Genomic DNA, 20,437 nt, shown 5'->3' with positions numbered 1-20,437 from the left:
GAAGAGTATCAGAAAAAAGGATGAAAACAAGGACAGAGATGGCAAGGGAGGAAGAATGAGTGGGGAGGGAACCAGTGGAGGAGGGCAGGAGGCATCTTTACTTTGTTGGGGAGTCATGCTGTGGAGGGTGCATTAGTGGAGTGGTTTTTACAATACAGCTGGTTGTTGACTGATATTTAACTCTGATTCAACATTTTACTTTTTGCTAAATAATTCCAAACATTATCCTAAATTGTATGTGACTGGCAATGCCCCAAGGCTCTTGATTTGCTGTGTTTGAAAAATACTTTTTTGTCTCACAGAAATATGTGATATGAACATCTCATGTAACCTCATTTTATGTTGGTGGCAGCAAGGTCATTATGCCAATGTGAAGTCACTGACACCTTTCAACAGTAAACTGAGGTAAACTCAATTAAATCTGGTGACAAAGCGACGACACGTGACACGATGTAGGCAACATCAAATACACAAGTATCTTAGTAGATTCATTGCTTGTAATGAACCAAATCATGACTGTGCTTTGTGACCTTATGATAGAAAGGCTGCAGAGCTTGTGCTCCATGTACTGGCATTGTTTGGTGCCACCACCACCACATAATGCTGCAACATTTTTCTATAGTGCTGTAAAACTGTAAGTGCAGGGAGGGTAGTAGCTAAACTGTGAAATGTTGAATCAAAGTTATTTATCACTTCAAAATTTACACCACCTGTTTTCTTTGAAAGCTTTGCTATAAAAAAGGGTTGTATGTGCACCATCCTCATTCTTTTTGAGTTCTTTTTGAGGCTTTGGTTTTCTAACAGGCTAGCTGGATACAAGGATTTTTCTGTTACACTGACTAAAGTTAGCTGTCAGTGTGAGCTTAGAGAGACAATCAGACTGAGAACAGGATTCATATTTGGTGAAAAAGTAACATTGTTCTTGGTGTGTTAAAAAGTTGTTACGTGTTTGGACAATTCCTTTTTGTTCCTTATTTAAATGACACCAGTGTAAACATGGGAAATCAGAATTTTTGCCTCTGTTTTTTAGGGGTTGTGGAGATTCTTTGTGTATACATGCCCCTCTCAGCTTACATGCTCTGGATTCTGTGTATTGTGGAGTACGGAGGTCTATCCCTAAACCCAAAGCCCTCCTTCATCATGATTGTGTTGAATGGTACTTGTCTGCACAAGGAGATTGTGCAGTGACATATTTGTATTTACTGGTTTTTATGAGGTCTACTTCCTTTGTACCTTGTGACCTACAACAGACAGAAGAGTAGAGGGACCAACAAAGTCTCACCCCATGATCTTTTCTTACTGTCAGTTCCAAAGGTCAGAACCGGGATGGGAAAAGAGACATTTCAGTTTGCTGCTCCCATCACTTGAGACAAATTACAAAAGATACATAAAAATATTGATTTGCTTGAATTTGATTGGCTTGTTTAACTTAATATCAAATGTTTTTTTAAGTATTGCAATCACTTAATGTATTTCATTTGTACTTTTAGCGTCTCCTTTGTTGCAGTTATTATGAAATGACGGCACCAAGCTTGTTTAAAAAAGAAATCCCGGCTTTACTTCAATAGTGAATCCCTACAGTTTTGATATACTTCATGTTTTCAGTAAGAAAAATTCAAAAAGTATGATAAAACAGATATGCAGTAGGAAAAACGAATTGCAAGACCAAAGAGATCGTTTTTGTCATTTAACTGTGACAGTAAAAAGAAAAGTATCCCTCCTGAACAATTTTCATTTCTGAACTTAATTATGCAGCTTTTTTTGTCATCAATGCATTCTCATTGATTTTTTTTTACAATGGAGACACCAGTGAAATAAGCTTTGCATTCAGTTTGACACTTTGACCATAGCGATCAGCTCTAACACGATCCACAAAACATTTAACTGCTACACATTTAGCCTGTGACTGACTCTGAACATTATCATATCAGTGATGTAAACTGTATCACATGTGTTCAGGTTCATGCAGTCACTAAAACAGACATGCACTGTACATCCACTGAGGCGAGGAGGATGCACACACAAGCTTTTTTTTTTTCTTCTTCTCCATCACTTTTCAGACATATGTTCAGTCCCTCCAGCGGCATTTACCATACATATTTACGACATATGTATTTATTTACACTGCTTTGCATAATAACAAATCATTCCACCCACCACATCCTGCCCCAACATGCCTCCCCCCTCCCCTCCCTTGTGTAGTCTGACTCCCCCGGGTCATGCAGAGGAAGGAGAGTTAAATACCTGAACCTCCGGGTACATTAACATGGTCGGAACGACGGGTAAGGATATGTGTTTGAGTGTGTGGGGGTAAAAGAGAGAGGGTAAGGTGGGACAGGGTGATGAGTGGAGGTGATGATGTCCCTCCCTTTGTTGAACAGATAGCCTGGGCAGGGGGTTAAAAAAGAGCCCTCATCCTCCCTGGACTGACCAGCCAGGGGCACAAGGCAATGAAGGGGCAGGTGAGAGGGGTGTGGCTGGTTTGGACAACAGAGTGTTGGCTAATGATTGTTGGAAAGGTGTGTGTGTGGTGGAATTTGGAGGATGTGTATAAATAAGAGGTTATGGGGTTTGGATAGGCAGTGACAGAAGCTGGGTTAGGGAGGGGGTTACAGGGGTTACTAGTAAACTAAGAAGAGTCACACTTATTCCCACCATACAGCAGGTAATTTTAACAAAAACAGGCTGACAATCTGCAAAAGATGATTGACCAGAAGTTTCTTGTATCCAAATATTGTTTGTGTGATCACCTTCCAGATAAAAATGGACTCAAAATCAAATATTCTGGGTTTATCACAAGTTTCACACAGCTCTGCCTGTTACACCAACAAATTCTCCAGGAACAGAATGGATTAACATCCAACTTGTAGAGATTGACCAATGGTTGGTTTGGCAACTGTCCTCAGCTTGGCAGGGAGTAATGCCAGCATTTTTAGATAGAAACTTACTGTCGGTGTTTCTTTTCAGCAGCAAATTGCCTGTTTTGAGATATTTTCTTTCAGTACATCTAGCAAGACACGAGTCAGCAGTGATCTGGCTTACCAGAGCACTATGAGCCAAAAGTAAGAGTCAGCAGGAATTTCTTTGCAATAAAACAGGTAAAAAGTAAAAGAAAATTTTTATTTTACAGATTTGTTCCACCTCTATGTTCACACTTTATCATTTCTTCAGTTCTGTCTTAGAGATAAGACAAGCAGGAATCCTTGATTGTTTTTTTTATTAGAGAAGTTCAGATTGACAATCTTTGATGTTACATTAGTAGTCAGCAGATTCTAATTGCTGATTATTTTGAATTTGCTTGCAAAACCAAAATGAGACACATGGATCTTTTTGAGTATCCTGTAGTTTTATGAGAGAAGAAGAGGTTCATAGCTGTCTTCATTCAGAAGAACTTAACCAAGGATGTCCAAGGATTGACCTCTTGAACTCCCAGATGAAGTTTTTGACCCACCATGTTAGTTGAGGCATAAATATGGTCTGGAATTGTGATTGCCATTCCATTGTTTTCTCTTTGCTGTGTGTTAGGAATAAAGAGTAGGAGGGATAAGCTTCGGAAACCAGGTATCACAGGGTAATGATACATAGAGAAACAGGAGGCCTGAGATGATTCAGATGCAAAAGGAAAGAAAGAGGAGAAGAGAAAGGGATGACTCACTGCCTGTTTGGTGGAAATACCAGAGCAGCGTGGATTTGACAATTAGGGAAACGAGGATACAGGAGCCAGGAAGAATGAGAAAAGAAAATGTAAACAAGAAACAGGTGATGCTTTGGGTTTACTAAGGTCAGATAATAAAGAGGAACAAGGATTGGCATTGGTTTAAGGGTTTTTTTGGGAAAAGGGTTTAGAGAGGATCAGGGCTTTAAATGCAAGAAAAGAGGAAGGGATGACTTACTGCCTGTTTGGTGGAAATATCAGAAGAGCGTGTATTGGTAAGTAGGGGATAGAGGGAAACAGGAACAAGAAAAGTTTGGGAAAGAAAGGGTTGAGAAGGTGCTTTATAATGTATTTGGTAAAAGAATAAAGATGAATAAGAGTTGGGGTTGGTTTCAGCTGATTATTTCAGACAAGGTTTAAAGGGAACATTAGTAGGAAAAGGTTTAAGGGTCAAAACTATAAATGTAAGAAAAGAGGAAGGGATGACTCACGGCCTGTTGGGCGGAAGTATCAGAGCGGCATGGATTGGTAAGTAGGGATAACAAGGAAACAGGGGCAGGGAAGATTGGGAAAAATGTTGAGAAGGAGCAGGTGGAGGTTATATAACTCAATAAGGTCAGATAGTCAAAGGAAATGAGGGTTGGGATTGGTTTGAGGTGATTGTTTCAGACAAGGTATGGGGTCTGGGGGGTGAAGACATTGTAACTACACTCTAAAAAACAGCTTTTACCTTTATCACTTGGTGCTACTGAAAGATTTTATAAAACAGGATAAAAAAAAGAAAAGCAAAAAAACTCTGGTGATTGTTTTGAGGGGGTACTTTAAGGTACCCCATTCAGTCCCCTTCAGATTGCATAGAGAAACCAAAAGAGTCCCTTTGACTTTTTAGAGTGTAGGCCAGAGGTTGATGAAAACATTAGGAGAAATAATTCATTTTAAGGTTACGGTAGGTGGCATGGATGAAGGTGCTGCTGAGACAGAGAAAGACCTGCTGACGTTACGCCACATGATGGTGATGATGATGATTAAGATGATGATGATGATGATGATGTTGATGATGATGATGATGATGATGATGATGATGATGATGATGATGATGATGATGATGATGATGATGATGGTGATGGATGGTGGAGGAACAGAGATGGAAATAAAGAAATGTTTGGTCTGTAGGTGGAGGGAGGAGATGTAAAGTGGAATGACAGACTCCAGAAGAAGTTTCGAGAAAGGAAAAGAAGACAGGCTGAAGAGAATGAGCTGAAAGAAGGACTAGGCAACAGCGCATAGAGAGAGGAAAGGGCACAGAAGACAGGGGGAAAGCAATTTAAGAGGAACTAGAGATTAAAGACACAAAGTAGATAAGTACAGGATGAAGTGAGAGAAAAGCCAGGAGGAGTTGATAGACAAAAAGAGAGGTGATGTTTCTGAAGTACAGCAGGCTGAGGACATAGAGAGAATTAGCTTTGCCTGTTGTATCCGACGCACAAGGCTGGGCGACGAGGGTCTTTCTGCTGATGAAAGAATGTGTGTTTGTGTGTGTAGGTGAGGGTTGGTGGCAATAATGAGAAAGGGGATGGGGGGGACACTTACGTGAAGGCGAAGGCCACCAGAGCACCACTAACCACTATAAAGTCCAGAATATTCCACAAGTCGCGGAAGTAGGAGCCTCGGTGAAGAAACAAGCCAAGTACCACCATCTGGAAGACATGAAAGATTTTTAGTACAAATATACAAAGATCTGTCTATGACTGTCTGAAGGAGTCCAGCAAACTGTGGTAGAGAAGAACGGCCTTGGGTCTGTAACTTTTCTTTTTTTTTCATATTTTTTTTTCTTCAGAAGTCCAGGGACCTCTGGAAAGTACTACAGCTGTTTTCTCCCCAAATTTGATTTCTACCTTAGCTCCTATTGTTGAAAAGCACATAGTTCCAGGGATAGTTCTTATGGTCAAACCTTGACCGTACTTACATACAGTGAGGCTTTTACAACACATCTCAAAAAGTGAACTGAAAATAAAAGTCTTAGACACAAATTACAGTCACAGGCACTGAATCACAAACAATTCTGATATAAACAAAACAAAACAAAAAACTAGTTTGGTCAAAAAACACATGCACCAAAACCAAACAAATATGCAAGGTCAAAGGTGGAAATAAATACATCAATAAACTCAGACACACAGTGATACTTGTTTACCTTGATCAACATTTCAAATGTGAAGACGCCAGTGAAAACGTAGTCAAAATACCGCAGCACCTGCAGAGCATCAAAACAATGTGAGGTTAAATTTTGTTGTTCAAGGAAGAAAAGAAAGAGGTAAAAGATGACTCAGTCAAACAAGAAGAGCAGGAGAGATATACAGACATTCAGGGCATAGCCCTACCTTGACTGTAATCCTGTTTACATTTTTTGGTTTCCTAACCACCAAATTATCAAAATCTAAGTAATGTGACAAGTTTCTTGTTTGTTATATCCCTCCAACTAAAGTCAAAAAATGCTCCTTAATGTGTCTCCACAGGTTTTGCACATTTTCATGTCTTCCAGATTAATTCCCTATTCTAAAAGAAGCAGAGAGACAGGCAGAGAGACAGGCAGACAGACAGACAGACACACACACACAGTGATGTCTCACATTGTTTCGTGGTGACTCAGGCCAGACAGGGTCCTCTGCAGCGAGGGCAATGCTGCTCATAGCGATAACAGACAGGATGCTGAACTCAAAATACTTCAGAGTCAGGATATAGTGACAACACTTCCGAAACCTGGTGCAAACAAACAGATGTAAACATGTTGATGAAGAGAAACACATGAAATGAACCGATTCAGCATTTTAAGGCCAAAGAAAGTTTATTCAGTAGCTTTCTTTATCCCTGAAGACGGGTAAAATATTAAACGCTGTGTTGCTTAATGCAGTTACACTCATTGATACTAACGGGTTGGTGGTGGACATTATGAAGCAGGAGCTGAAGGGAGGCATAGGCTTGGGCCCATCTTCATCTCCTTCTTCATCCTCCTCTTCCTTCTTCTCCTCATTCTTTTTCTGGTCAGTGTTGGCATTTTTGTTTACTGTGTTAAAGGAAGACAGAAGAGGAGAGGGAAATTGCAAAAAGAGTTGCAAAAAAACACGACACACACACACATCAGCACTCAAGGAATTGATGGGTTTCCTTCAAGTACAAGCCCATGAAACAGATTTTTTAAAGTAACCATACCGTTCATAAAGAGTACTTCTGGCTGTGCAAAAATGTTTTTAAATGTCTGCTGTTGCCCCAAGAGAAGCTGAGAAATTACCCGACAGTTTTTGACATCTTTCGGAAGCTGACATGTCTGTGTCTGTGTCAGTCTGTGTAGCAATGAAGTGGTACAATGTGTTTCAAGTCTGACAATAGAGCTTGTTAGAACATTGAGTTATATAGTCCAGTTTTTTATGCAGCACAAATGTTAGCTGGCTTATCCCTTCACAGAAGACTCAAATACCAGTCTAAACCCTCATTAGCCTAATGACGCTCACCTTGCAGGATGGCATTGGTGGAGGGGTAAGGATAGACCGGTGGCATGTCTATCTTTGTGTACTCAGGTTTGGCCATGCTAGTCAGGATTAGGCTGTCCATGCTGTGGAGCAGGGTGTGGGTGTCAGAGTCACGGCAGTTCAGCAGGTTGTTGACGTGGTCTGGATGGTCGGGGTGATCTGGTGGGAGGGCGTACGGGTGCTCATAGGCAATGGCCAGTTTACTGTTGTTACGGAAGTTGTCCAGATCCTCGTTGTGTTGCTGTATGGGTCTGGTGGTGGAGAGGCTGGGACAGGTGCTGTGATGCTCCCTGATGAAGGACGAAGAAAATGGAGGGACATCAAAGAGAAATCAAAAGGAAGATTCGGGGGCAGAGGAAATGACACCACAAAAAGGATGGAAAGAGTTAAGTAACAGAAGAAGGGATGCTTTCAAAGCACCAGATGTAGCACCATATGTCATAAGATGTGCACCTGTTCTCTCCTGTACTGTTCGTGCCAATAGGCACAAAAATCCCCTGAAGAGCTCTGTGAACTCTGCTTTAGGAATAACTCAAACACTTGCTTTACTGTTAATTTTTGAAGTATCTGAGCAGCTTTTAAGAAGTATATTTGCCCCTCTGTGCTTTTGTTGTAAGTCTGGGCTTTTCAATTAAAAATTCAGTCCGGCTGGATTTTCAGACTAAGGACATGAGCCGGGATGTACATTTTTAGCAGCAAAGTTAAGCTGCTGTGGCCTTCTCCTGGGCTATGCAAGTCTGCTTTATTGTAGTACAGCTCCAGTAGTAAGGTGCAGTCAGACTATTAATTTTAGCTGCAGCCTTATGAGAACCCCTCGGGAAAGTGTGTCCAAAACGCGGCAAATTTTTCAGTGTGGTGTCTTCGGACATTTTAAACTTTCAGCACTGCAACACACTTGTTGGAAACTTAGCACATAGGTTTGGTTTTGGACTTGGTGGTTAATAAATAATACTTTAATAATACTTTTCAGTCCAAGCAGGATTAAACTGGTAATTTTCCTTGCTGATTTTTGTTTTAGGGTAGAAAGAGAAATTTTTACCTGTGTAGGACTGCTAATGTTAACTTTTCAAATGCACATACACAACAACGCATTGTGGGTTAGTTGCAGTCAATATTTGTCATAATTTTGGAATTTTTGTAAGAATTGTTGGTAAAAGATGTTTTTTTCTCATTGGACCCAACTCCCAATCACTCAGCAGCTGCTTATGGGCCACTCGAGGGTTACTTGCAGGAAGTATGTGGCCTGCGGGCTACTAATTAAATTGAAAACTTAAATTAAAAAATTTAAACTTTCTTCACTCACTTTCTGCTGCGATGCCCTCGGCTCCTCTCCTGGTTGCTGTGCCGATGTCTTCTTGTCTTCCGTCCTTCCCCTTCTTCCCCTTTCTCCCCCTCTTCCCCAGTCCCCTTGGATCTGTGTCTCCGGCCCTCCTCCCCTTCTCTGGCTGACCTCCGGTGTTGCCTGGACCTCTTGTGTTCATGGGTCCCTTCTCCACTGGCACTCTGGTGATGAGGAGACACGCTGCCGGCCTCCCTGTTCCTATGCCGGTGGCTCCGGTGACTCTTGTGGCTGTGCCTCTCCTCTCCATGCTGCCCCTCCACATTTCCCAGTGATGTGCAGCTCAGTCCATGCTCCATGCGGGTCTCTGGCGCCTGGCCTCCTTCTCTGACGTCTGGCCCTGTGGCTTTTTGGTGATGGTGATGATGATGGTGGTGGTAGTGGTGGGCTGATCGGCGGTGGTGATCAATGTCCTGGCGCCGGTACTCTTGGTCCAGAGGCAACTCACCGGGTTGGGTTTTGTTTGTATTGTTGTTGCGGTTGTCTTGCGGGTTGACTACCAGTGGGCGGTCCAGATGGGTCTTCATATCCCCACGTCCTTTCCGTGGATATGACACCTGGGTGGGGTTACAGGTTGTAAGGGTAAATACTGCCAAATACTCAAAATACATCTTTAGGATCTGGTTAAAAACGTCTCTTGACAGGTTTTTGTAGCCATACATAGAAGTTTTTGTGTCCTTTACAAGGTTCTGACATTCTGCTGCAGCAAAACTTGACATGCTTAAAACAAAAGACGTATTAAAAAAAGAGATGGTTTGAAACCATGTGTCTGCAACAATTAAGAAAAAACGTCAAGGTGCAGTGGCTCAGCCAACTCAACTCTACAAGCTTCAGAGTTGCATTTACATGATTTCCAGGTTCCAGTAAGCTTCAAAGCATATTAAAAGCTAACTTTGACCATAACCCATGCGATTTAATCAAACCTCACCCAGAATAAACCCAGAATTTGCTGTCCCTTTACACCCTCCCCCAACTGAATCCCTCTCCCCTGAGCAACAGATATACACAGTTCGGCACAACTTTTAACTCCACAGAAGGAGTTTGATTGAAAACGGCTAAAGCTGTGAGTTTACAGTCTGCCGAGCCATATCCAGTCAACTCCTGATCATCGTCTTGTTTTTGAAGTGCCTGAAACTTTTCCCCCGCTTTTTTATTCCACTGCTGTCTTTGGGTTCACAGCTCTGAATTTTTCTGCATGCCCCACTTTAATAATGCATTGCTTCCAAGCACGCAGCTTCAAGCCGTCCCATTTAGCAGCAGCTAGCGCAATAACAACACTTCTTCACTTCCTTAAAGGGACATTACACCCTGAAAATACACATCTTTTAAGTGCAGCATGACCCAGAATACAGTGACCAAAAGTACATCAAGCCACTGGGTTAAAACAGTGCTTCCTCTACAGATTACTGTGCCTTGTTTTATAGTTTTAGTTTAGATTCAATGGAGTAATTTAACAGCAGCAGCAGCAAAGACTCAAATGTTAAATCATCTTCTCAGATGCTGATCAGCATGTGAGAAGTGTGCTGTCAGAAAAAAATGATTTCAAGCTGATGTTTGATTACTCTCTGATGATGTTTATTTCATGATGTCATATCACTGTAAACAGGGGAAGCATGGCGAGAATCAGGGTTTCACAGAAAATGTGTGTTCTTTCCAAAAAGAAGCAAAGAAAGAACTTTAAACTGATGTTGATTTATGGACCATTATACCAAATCGGTTCAAATTTAGAGAGGAATTTGTGTGAAACTTACATCATATCTGGGGAAAACTTTGACCATATTCATGTTGAACAACATCCAAGGGGGAGATATACAGCAAAAGAACAGTCAACTTAAACATTATATTCTCTAATTTTTCCAAAAATCTTTCCTTTCCTAAAATGTGTCACTACCAAAAACAGGATTGCATTAGAATAAAAAGAATTTATCAACCTATTCTCATTTTTTTCTGTTTCCCATCGTACAGAGTATTTTTAAAAATAATAATTCATATAGTTTCTGTTATAGTTTATAACTAATGAATCCTTTATTATTTTTAAAATATGATTTTCATTGCAGGATAGCAATTTAAACAGATTTGGTAAATGGTCCATGTACTTTTTCAGCCTAGTTGAATTTTATTTCGTCTGAACTGGAATGAAGAGGACAGTAACAATTTTAGAAAGCAACATTTTTCCAAAAAGGGAAATTTCCCCCCAAAAGCCACAAATTTACAGAAACTAAACCTCTGGGGAACAGCTCAGACTTTCTGGAGCTGGTTGCATCTTTTATTAAAAACAACTATACAAACTCAGTCCCCTCCAGTTCCATAACTAGGAAACAAACTTCAAAGTTTACACCTTGGCATTGACATCCAAGATTTGTGTATTGACTTTGAAATTCTATGTGTGGTGAAATGGTCTCATGCGAAAAACTCCAACCGAACATGGGTGATAATGTTCCTTTAAGTGGTGAAAAGAAATAAAATAAATCTAAACAAATCACAACAGATATTCACCATATATATATCAGGAGGAGACTGCATATATATGTGTATATGTGTGACTTTTTTAGGGGGGAGGGATCCTCACCTCATCTCCCTCCCCTCCCACCTTCCAGTCCTCCTGCTCCAGCTCGTTATACAGCGCCTCGCGGCTCGTCATCAAGTTCTGCCGCCGGATCTCGCTCGTTCTCTGCTCCCACACCGACTTGTTGCCCTTGATGTGATTCTTCTGCTGTTCCTTACTGATTAGGGGGAAATAAGGAAGGGGAGGTAATGTTAATGGAAACAACAATGGGTAAAAAATGTGAGGAGGTTCAAAAAATTTGTCAAAAGGGAGGGAAGAGAAAGAGAAAGGGAAAGGAAGGAGAAAATTGATGTCAAATCTTTCATCAACATGATGAGCAACCAATGTTTTGTTAATGTCAGAAAACATTTTATTAATTCATGTGTTGCTCATCGTCTTTTTGACCAAATATGTGTCATATGGTGACCATGACTCATAATAATCATCTGTATGCTTTTTAACCCTCAATAACAAAAAAATATATATTTTAAAGGGGCTGTGAGGAGTTTGAAAGTGATCGGGAAAAGTCTCCCTACTAGATATATGCCTGATATTTATCCACACTTTAAATTGAGATTATCAGGATTGAATTATGGCACCTCCAGGTCTCTATGACAACACCATGCCAGCTGATGAAGTTTAGTAGTGAGAAGAGAGATCTGTGTTTTTCTCTGCTTGAAAACGATTTCTGTAATTAATTTTGTAGTGGTGGTGGACACAGGAGCCTGACTGTTAGACAGAAAAAGGACAGAAGAGCAGTCTACCGATAAAATGAAGAGTGAGGTTACGTTAGCTGTGATTGGTTAATGTGAGACATATCTTAGAGCACTGGGCTGCCAGCTGCACTAAATGTTGATGGCTACAAAACTACGCTCAAACTGAAAGGATTTGCTTGTTGTCATGTTAGCATTGGGATACGTCGGAGCACCAAGCTGACAATGCTGCTGCATATAGCCGGCTGCTTCAACATTTGCTTGATGCCACGTTTCAAACCATAGGGCTACGTAACACCTTACCTCTGCATATTGTATCCATTAAAAAGTGTCTTAAACAAAGACAATTTGTTTTGATCAGATCTCCATTTAATTCTGAAACAAACACACGGCTCACCAAAAGTAATTTACAACAGTGTGAGCAAGACGCCAAAGCAGGCATTAAAACAGATCCTCTTCATAGCATCTTCAAGCATTTATTAGCGTAATGCTTCGATTGACTAGTTCAATAATGTTAATTTTGAGTTTTCTAGTTGAAAGCATGTGAATGCACTGAAGTCAGAAAAAACAACTTCTCGACTTGAGCCATCTGCGAAGTAGCTAAGGCATAATTCAGCCTCCTGGAAAACAGCCAATGTACCCAAGTGTCAGTTCAACCACACCTTTAATTATGTAGATTTACATATTTCTCCTAACCTCTATACTATCTTTAAGGATGCACAACACAATATTCACCCATGAAGTGTGTAAGAATATAGAAATGAGCTACACAGATCAAACTCAGTCTTGAATTAAACGTAAATAAGTAAGGTCTGCTTTTAAGCTTCAGATTTTAACAATGGACCTAATGAGGCTTCTAAGCTTTTGCAGCACGCCTAGAGTGAACACTTAAGTCACTGCAGCTTTTTTTATGGCATTTTGGCATTAGCTCGACAAACAAAAGACTGAAAAAAAATGAAATCAATCCATTTTTGAGCACGAATGGAATTCAGGGTTGTGGTTATTTTTTATTGGAAAATGAAATGTAAAATTGTAAGATCCCATGGTGGATATTGGAGGAACTTCTTATGCTTTCAACTATAAATAAATAAATAAATAAGAGCTACTCCTCTTGGACTAAGCACCACACTCACTGCATTAGAAGTGGGATTTCTGGCAGAAATCATCCCTAAAAATTGGAAATTTACGGTCAGTGAAGCTAAAAGCCGATAACTGCCGGGAATAGACGAAAATTATCAGAATGAGAGGGAGGTACCCTACCAGCCCCTGTCACGCTGGACAGCAATGCTACTCTTAATAAATGGCAATGTAACATCAAACGAACAACCAAAACTGCCGCAAATGAACCACCAATGACTTTTAATCTCGCCATCAAAGGCGTCAGCAAAGCGACAGAAGAGTCCGGCGACTTCTAAAAGAGCAGCAGAGTGTTTGACAGAATCATTTTGATGTGTCCTGTTGTCAGCGTTTCTGCTGCCAGGAGCAGATTTTACAGACTGTCTGCCCCTCGCTCTTTTTTCACTTCACAAAGCTCTGAATGTGTTCCTTTCACTCTCAGAACAATGGCTTAATCATGTTTTAGAGGATGAGAACAGGGAGAGTGTGAAAGTGTGTGTGCATGTGTGTGAGTGTGTGTGTGTGTGTGTATAAATGCCTGCCAATCATTTTTTTTTAGCAGAGACAGACTAGAGAAAAAAACAGTTAACGGTCTGTTAGTGTAATTCAATCCAAGAACATTTGTGTGACTGAGACATTCTGTATGTCAGTGTTTGCGTGTGCACAAGTATTTTGGGGTAATTAGTCTTTATTTATAAGCACGTTTATTCATGCCTGTAAATATAACTGTGTGCTTTCTTTTCTGAGATGAATGTGTGTAAATATTTTTGTTGGTGTAACACAATGAGTGTGGACAGCAGTGTGTGTACTCACGCAGCAATAGACAAGTTGGCTGCTGAAAGCGGGCTGACTTCTGCAACTTCCTTGGCCTTCTGCATCGCTGTCTTCTGATTAGCTGCTTCCTCCTGTTCTTCCTCGTCCTGTTAGAGGAACAGAGATCCCTCATGAATTTCATTTACATTGTGCAGTTTTTAAATCCTATTTTGGAAGTTGCAAAATCATTGTGTGGCATTATTAGTATGTAAATTCCAGTTACACCAAACATTTTACAGATACAGGGTTTCGTTCCTACGACGTGTCGTAACTCAAAAGTCCAATTTTACCCTAAATACCCAGTTTATCTCTAAATAACTATCCAAATGAATGTTTTATACTTCATATTCAATTCAGACAATTAAAAATTAGAATAGACATTTCAATTACAGAGCACAAACACAGACAATCTACACTACGAAGCAGCTCGAGACCAAGTGGATGATGCTGATGACTGTGTAGCACTGCGTAGCTGTGTACTCATACACACTCTGCGTCAACAACTAGTACGGGTCGTAGGAGCTTACGAACAGAGAGGCGTAACTTTGAAACCTTCTCTATTTTCTTACGTACATATATTTATTGGTGTCATAAAGTTGAAACCACGTAAGTCAAGGACCTCCTGTACTTCCCTTTCCACCATTCTAGATCAAATGATGCTTATCATTCATTACTATTTTAATCAAATGTCACAAACAAATATCAAATTTTCTTTACATAAAAGACAAACAATACATTTTCTGGTTTAATCCTGTACCTTTGTAAGCTCCTGAGCATTGGCCAGATTGTCCACAGCGATGGCCAAGAAGACGTTCAACAGAGTGTCTGTGGTGGCAGTAGTTAAGGAGATGGGACATAGATGCATAGACAAACAGAGAGCACCGTCTCAAAGAAAGAACTAAAAGAGAACGAAAATGTTACAAGTGTTGGAGAAATTAAAGAAGCTCAAAATGACAGGAAAAAAGAGGACATTGTAGACAGTGCAGCCTGGTTAAATGTATCTATGTACAGATTTTGATTAAACTTGTTGGGTAGAGACCAAGGGGCAACATAAGGTCCAGAAAAATGAAGCCTATGCAGAAGTGCTAAAAGTTTCTTTAATTGAGAATTTACATGAGTCTTGCTGCAGAAAGACTGGGAACCAAGTAAACACCAAGCCAGAAAATCAGACGTTAAAAACACAACCTGGTTAAAAAAAACAGCTTTGGTCTTACGCTAGGTTTGCTACTAAGATAGACTAAGATATAAGGATCACAAGCTTGTCCAATCGGAGGCACAGCTCAGCTCACGTGACTGATGGGCGCCATATAGCTGTTTGAAGGGAAGCTAATAGCCCATGTCATACCCAATATACCCCCCCCAATGATGGGCATCATTTTGGAACAAATGGGTGATGTCACAAAGACTACGTCCATATTTTCTACAGTCTATGGTAGAGACAGATACTCCATTATCTTTGAAACATATTTAGCAGAGGTATGTGCACTGTTACAAAAAAGTTAAAAATAAAGTTAAATGCATGCACACTGAGCATTATAAATGTGTATGTGACTGCACAAGGGATACAGTTGCCAAAGAGTGTGAGGACGATGAAGAAGATGGAAAAGACCATCCCTTTGTTGTTGACCCCACCCTGGGACTCGATGCCATCGTACATCACCATGTTCCAGTCCTCTCCTGTTAGGATCTACAGAGAATGAAGAGTCAGAGACAGAAGAAATAGATATTTAATAGACGATAGAAAGAATCCTTTTCCACCTAAAGCTCTGGGCAACTGAAAGACCATTGCGTTTTTTCATCAACCCTCATCATCTCTGCCAAGAGGGCTCTCTTACTTCTGCTAACCTTCATATATGTAAAGAGGTTTCATTTGTGTTCAATTCAATTTTAGAGGAAGCTGAAATTTATGAGTTTGTTAAAAATGTCAAAAAAAAAAAACATTCTTGGGTGCGTGAGCATCAAAACTGCTGGCCTATGACTCACTCAGACATGATAAATAAACACTAACATCAGCACAAAGGCTGTTTCTCTATCACAAAGAAGAGGGAACACATAGATATTCACTAAATGAGTCATCTGACAGTCATGACAGGAAAACAATGAAAATGTTCAGTTTTACTCTTGAAAGGGGATTCAGCTTTGCAGAAAACGTGAACAGATCACAAAAGGCAGAAACTTCAAAAACTGATCTATGTGTTTATATAAGATCTGAAACCATTAAGACATGCTTTACACTCAACATGTTTTTTGAAACTAAATAGAAGAGATTTTATTGTTTGCAAGTTTTTTTAATTAAAATGACCAAAACACAGTGTGAACTACACCTCTGGTTAATGAAAGATGTGTTTCAGCCATACCTGTAGCCTACATGTACGTTTGTAATAAGTCATATCTTTAATTTTCTACCTTTATAGATTTGCCTAAACCAAAGTGTCATGTAGAGGCTCCTCAGAGCAACAACAGCTTAGTCAAATAGATGTCAACCTTTTGAACTCACAAAGTGGGGCCAACAAGACATGACCCAGAGCCCTGATCCCTGACCTTAACCCTGGTGAATAATCTGGGAGGATTTAGAAAGCAGACTGGGAGTGAGGCCCTCTCTTTCAACATCAGTGTCTGACCTCACGTCTGCCCTTTAGTCTGAAACAGCACAAACACTTTCTAAATCTAGAGCCGAGTCCCTTCACAAGACTGGAAACTCTTTATCCACACAGGAGGAGCCAGCAAAACACAAATGTTCATTGTTTCGGATAAGTATGTGTAAAGTTTGACAAAGAATAAACAGATTGAAAATACTAAAATATCAACAATAAAGTTTTCACAATGTTGAGAAAAAAGGTACATTTTTAAAATACTTTTGTGCTCCATGTGGCCAAAATGGTGTGACATTGTGCTGTGCATGTGCACTTTGTGTCTCCTGACAATAAATATGATCTTCCTCTTTGAACAGTCAAATGCATCAAAAAGGTTAACAACAGCTTTTTTAGGTCACAAACAAAAACACAGACGAAAATATTTGTTTCCGTCTGTTTTGAGATTACCTAAAGACACCCTAAAATACTCCCTCATTACCTGAAACACCGTCATGATCGCTGCTGCAAAAGTGTCAAAGTTTGTCGGAGGGGTCCCTGTTTCAAAGTTGAATCTGAGAGGAAGGGAAGAAAAAAAAACTTATCATCGATAAGATAACTCCAAATTAAAAAATATGAAAAGAAAAGTTTTAACTTTGACACTGACTGTCCCCCAAAGAGCTGCATCCCCAGCAAAGCAAAGACTACGATGAAGAGGAAGAGGAGGAAGAGCAAACTGACGATGGACTTCATAGAGTTCAACAAAGAAACCACCAGGTTTCGAAGAGGAGCCCAGTACCTGAGGAACAGGAGGAGGAGGATTAATGCATCACTGAAAGACATGAAGATGGTATGAGGATTTAAAACTCTGCTCAAACTCTAAACACAGTTAAAATGATTATACTGAAGTGTTTGGGAAAAAACACAATATGATGTCTGAGTAATCTCACACTGATGTATTAGACACTATCTATATTTTAACATTTACCCCTGGCAAGCCAAAAAGAAAAGCATTAGGAGAATCACTTAATTCAAAGTATGTTCAAATCATAACTGATGTTTTCTAAGGATCCTTGGTTATTTGTGCTTCATCTTTCACTGCAGCACATTTCTATTATTAGAAGAGAGGAGTTTGGATTAGTCCCCAGAAACTCATGCTCAGTCCTCTCTAAGAACAACACCAACTTTAAACAAAAGCTTCCACTCCAGAGGGAACTGACCCATAGCTATAATCACTCTAAAAATACACTTCAATGATTTTATCAGGTATCCCACCGAGAGGGGAAAATGACACTGGTCCAAAATACAGAGTCGTGACAAACAAGGAAGTAATACCCAATGTGCTTGAGCCAAATCCAATTAAATTTTCCTTCAAAAGGAGCATCAAAGAAGTTTAAACAGACCAAAATGCAAAAATACCTTTCCTTCAAATCAACAAAATGTCTTGGTGGAGGCCTTTATCCTTACAGTTTCACATTTAGAAAGTGCTCTGACATGCACATATACAGTGTAGTACATTCTCTAATGGTGTGTGTGTGTGTGTGTGTGGGAGGGGTCCTACTTTGTGACTTTGAAGATGCGGAGCAGTCTCAGAGCTCGTAAAACACTGATGCCAAAAGATGTTCCTGGTTTGATGGTGGCCCACACCACCTCGAAGATACTGCCGACAATCACCTGCAAATAACACGGTCAACAGAGGAGTGTCATCAAAACACAAATTCAAATGGTTTAGTTACATAAAAATGTTTATGCTCATCAGCCCTGATTCTCAAGACTCACTGGTTATTTTAGAGGATAAATCAATTCATTTAAGTTTTACTCCTTTATGGAGCTTTTAGGCTGTCGCCAAACAGCAGGTGAGCAGTCAATAGATTCCTTCATCTTTTCCTTCATTACATAGGTTTTAGTATTTGCTTGTTACACAAACTGAATGTTTTCAAAAGCAGTCCAATTTACTTGCACAATTTACTGCAGTTTTCCAGAAAACTACTCTACTCTTTTGAATAAAAGCAGAGAAAAGTAATTTAAGTCTTCATAAATGTTTTCCAAAGTATTAGCTTACTACTATATCTGATCAGAGTATACCTTGGGCCTGTGCTATGAAAAGGAATTAACACACCCAGGATCTCATTCTGTTACTTGGGTTGACTTAATCAGACATTTGCAAGCAGCACTGAGAAGCTGGTTATCAGCTTGGTAAGTAAACCCAGTGTTTTCCAGTCTTGATCAGCGTGCACTCACATAAAAAGGGGTGGAGTTTGAAGCCTCTGATCAACTACAAACATGGAGAAACCCTGCAGAACAGTCTACTTTAGAAGCCAGGAAGGAATTTCCATCTCTGTTAACACGTGTATTTGTATGACTATACAATATCAATTCATTACATAAAAGGACAGCGAACTGATCACTCAATTTCACTTTTTTTACGCACAGACATTTGGGGCAGCGTGCTGCCACATTTTCCATTGAGTTCTTTTGAGGCTCAGCACCCTCATGTGAGCACGTTTTGTATTGCAATATTAATTCCTCATCATGACAGTACAAGTGGTTGTGCCTTCTATGAATTCATGTTTCTGCTGTTCTGCCATGTGAAAACAGAATTATAAACCTCATTGTTTCAGATGAGCCCTACTGTGATGTGTTACATTTTTAGCATATGGCTCCATCAGTTGACAAATGTAGCTCAGTCCATCCAACGAAAAGTTCTATTTTTAGTACAGGATGTCACTGGGGGGCCACCAAAGTGATGACAACTATCCCCAAAAACTCTTTCTCTTCTTAGCGCACCTCTTAAACCTGCTCGCTAGCGTCAACAAGATCTTCTAAGAATGGGCAGGCCAGTTTCATAGAGAACTGATTGGTCAGGAAGTGGTGTTTTTATACCCATTCACCTCTTATCCAGAACTTAAACTGCTGTGGAAAATCCAGGGTTAAGCATTGAGTTAACCTAATAAGAGAAAATTCAGATTTATAGTACAGGCCTTTGGTGCTCTAAAAGGGGCAGCCACTCCAAGGGCACTGGATGTCATTATGGTTGATATTTAATTGCAATGCAAGTTGCAATACTGAGCATCTTCACTGTGTTTGCAACATATTCTTAAATTTGAGCAACTTGGACAAATGCTGCAGTGAAGCCATACAATAAAAAAGATAAAACCTGTTGGCTGACAGGCTGTTTATCTCATGACATCTTTTTGGGTAAAATTCAGTTAAGTCTATTTTAGTGCTGTCAAAATGTGTGGAGGACATTGTAGTAAATGTGAAGATAGAGTCTGTTTTACTTGTTATCATGTAGGTTTGTTATAAAACCATTCACAAGCAGCAGCATGATTACAATCTGTGATTTGTAATAGAGCCTCTGGTTGGTGGAAAGTCTACAAGGGTCTCTCATTGTCAAAGCATTAGAAAGCAGCTAAAAAGTGGTGATATGTTAAGTTTTGGGGGAAAGTTACAGAGATCTGCAAAAATTGAAAGACTGTGAATGCATTTGAATGTCAGTTTACAAATGTGTTTTTTTAGATGAACATGAATTGTTTGAACCCAAAATCAAGCAAAAAGAAAAAATAAATTGCATCAAAAATGCATTCAGAGTACTGAACCCATTCATTCAGTGACTGAAAACAGTGTCAAATGGTGTTACTTTACAATGTCCCGCATGACATGATGTAACATGTTATCAATTCACTGCAACAATGTGAGAACAACAAATTAATGTACAGTCATTGCACATATTGAGGAAAAGTGCTGAATCTGCTTGATTTTCACTTGTTGTAGAACAACGTTAAAAAATCTATTTTTCACATCTGTTGATTAATTAGAGCGCTGGGTTTGTCATCCAAGCCTGGATGTGTGTGTGTGTGTGTGTGTGTGTGTGTGTGTGTGTGTGTGTGTGTGTGTGTGTGTGTGTGTGTGTGTGTGTGTGTGTGTGTGTGTGTGTGTGTGTGTGTGTGTGTGTGTACTCACCACACAATCGAAGCAGTTGAATGAAGAGTGGAAGTAGGGCTGGATGCCCAGCCCATACATCTTGATCAGCATCTCAGACATGAACAAAGCGAGGAAGATAAACTCTGCATAGACTGAGGAGAGGAAATTAGGTAGTAAGGTGAGAAAGAGAGAAAGAGGGAAGGAAAGGAAGACAAAAGAGAGTAAAAAAGATGGG

General features: G+C 40.0%; 1 protein-coding gene across 14 annotated transcripts in view; it reads right to left on the bottom strand.

Annotated features, from left to right (window-relative positions):
* Positions 1-20,437, bottom strand: part of cacna1ab (calcium channel, voltage-dependent, P/Q type, alpha 1A subunit, b) — a 201,441-nt gene that overhangs the window by 56,987 nt on the left and 124,017 nt on the right. For 13 of the 14 annotated variants that reach the window (XM_074665510.1, XM_074665511.1, XM_074665515.1 and 10 more), the window contains exons 13-26: positions 20,242-20,354; positions 17,840-17,952; positions 16,946-17,077; positions 16,781-16,853; positions 15,275-15,395; positions 14,466-14,533; positions 13,709-13,815; positions 11,091-11,244; positions 8,486-9,078; positions 7,165-7,472; positions 6,587-6,719; positions 6,286-6,415; positions 5,850-5,909; positions 5,246-5,352 (exon numbers count right to left, since the gene is read on the bottom strand). In XM_074665510.1, the coding sequence (XP_074521611.1) occupies positions 5,246-5,352; positions 5,850-5,909; positions 6,286-6,415; positions 6,587-6,719; positions 7,165-7,472; positions 8,486-9,078; positions 11,091-11,244; positions 13,709-13,815; positions 14,466-14,533; positions 15,275-15,395; positions 16,781-16,853; positions 16,946-17,077; positions 17,840-17,952; positions 20,242-20,354 (2,212 nt within the window). The remainder of the gene's footprint in view (positions 1-5,245; positions 5,353-5,849; positions 5,910-6,285; positions 6,416-6,586; positions 6,720-7,164; positions 7,473-8,485; positions 9,079-11,090; positions 11,245-13,708; positions 13,816-14,465; positions 14,534-15,274; positions 15,396-16,780; positions 16,854-16,945; positions 17,078-17,839; positions 17,953-20,241; positions 20,355-20,437) is intronic. The other variant, XM_074665512.1, reaches the window with a different exon arrangement.

Source organism: Halichoeres trimaculatus, unplaced genomic scaffold (genome assembly GCF_033239565.1).
Source record: "Halichoeres trimaculatus isolate MK-OKI-2021-1 unplaced genomic scaffold, fHalTri1.1 fHalTri1_scaffold_2, whole genome shotgun sequence".
NCBI lineage: Eukaryota > Metazoa > Chordata > Actinopteri > Labriformes > Labridae > Halichoeres > Halichoeres trimaculatus.
Note: the sequence above shows the minus strand (reverse complement) of the source record. Positions and strands in the feature narration are given on the sequence as shown.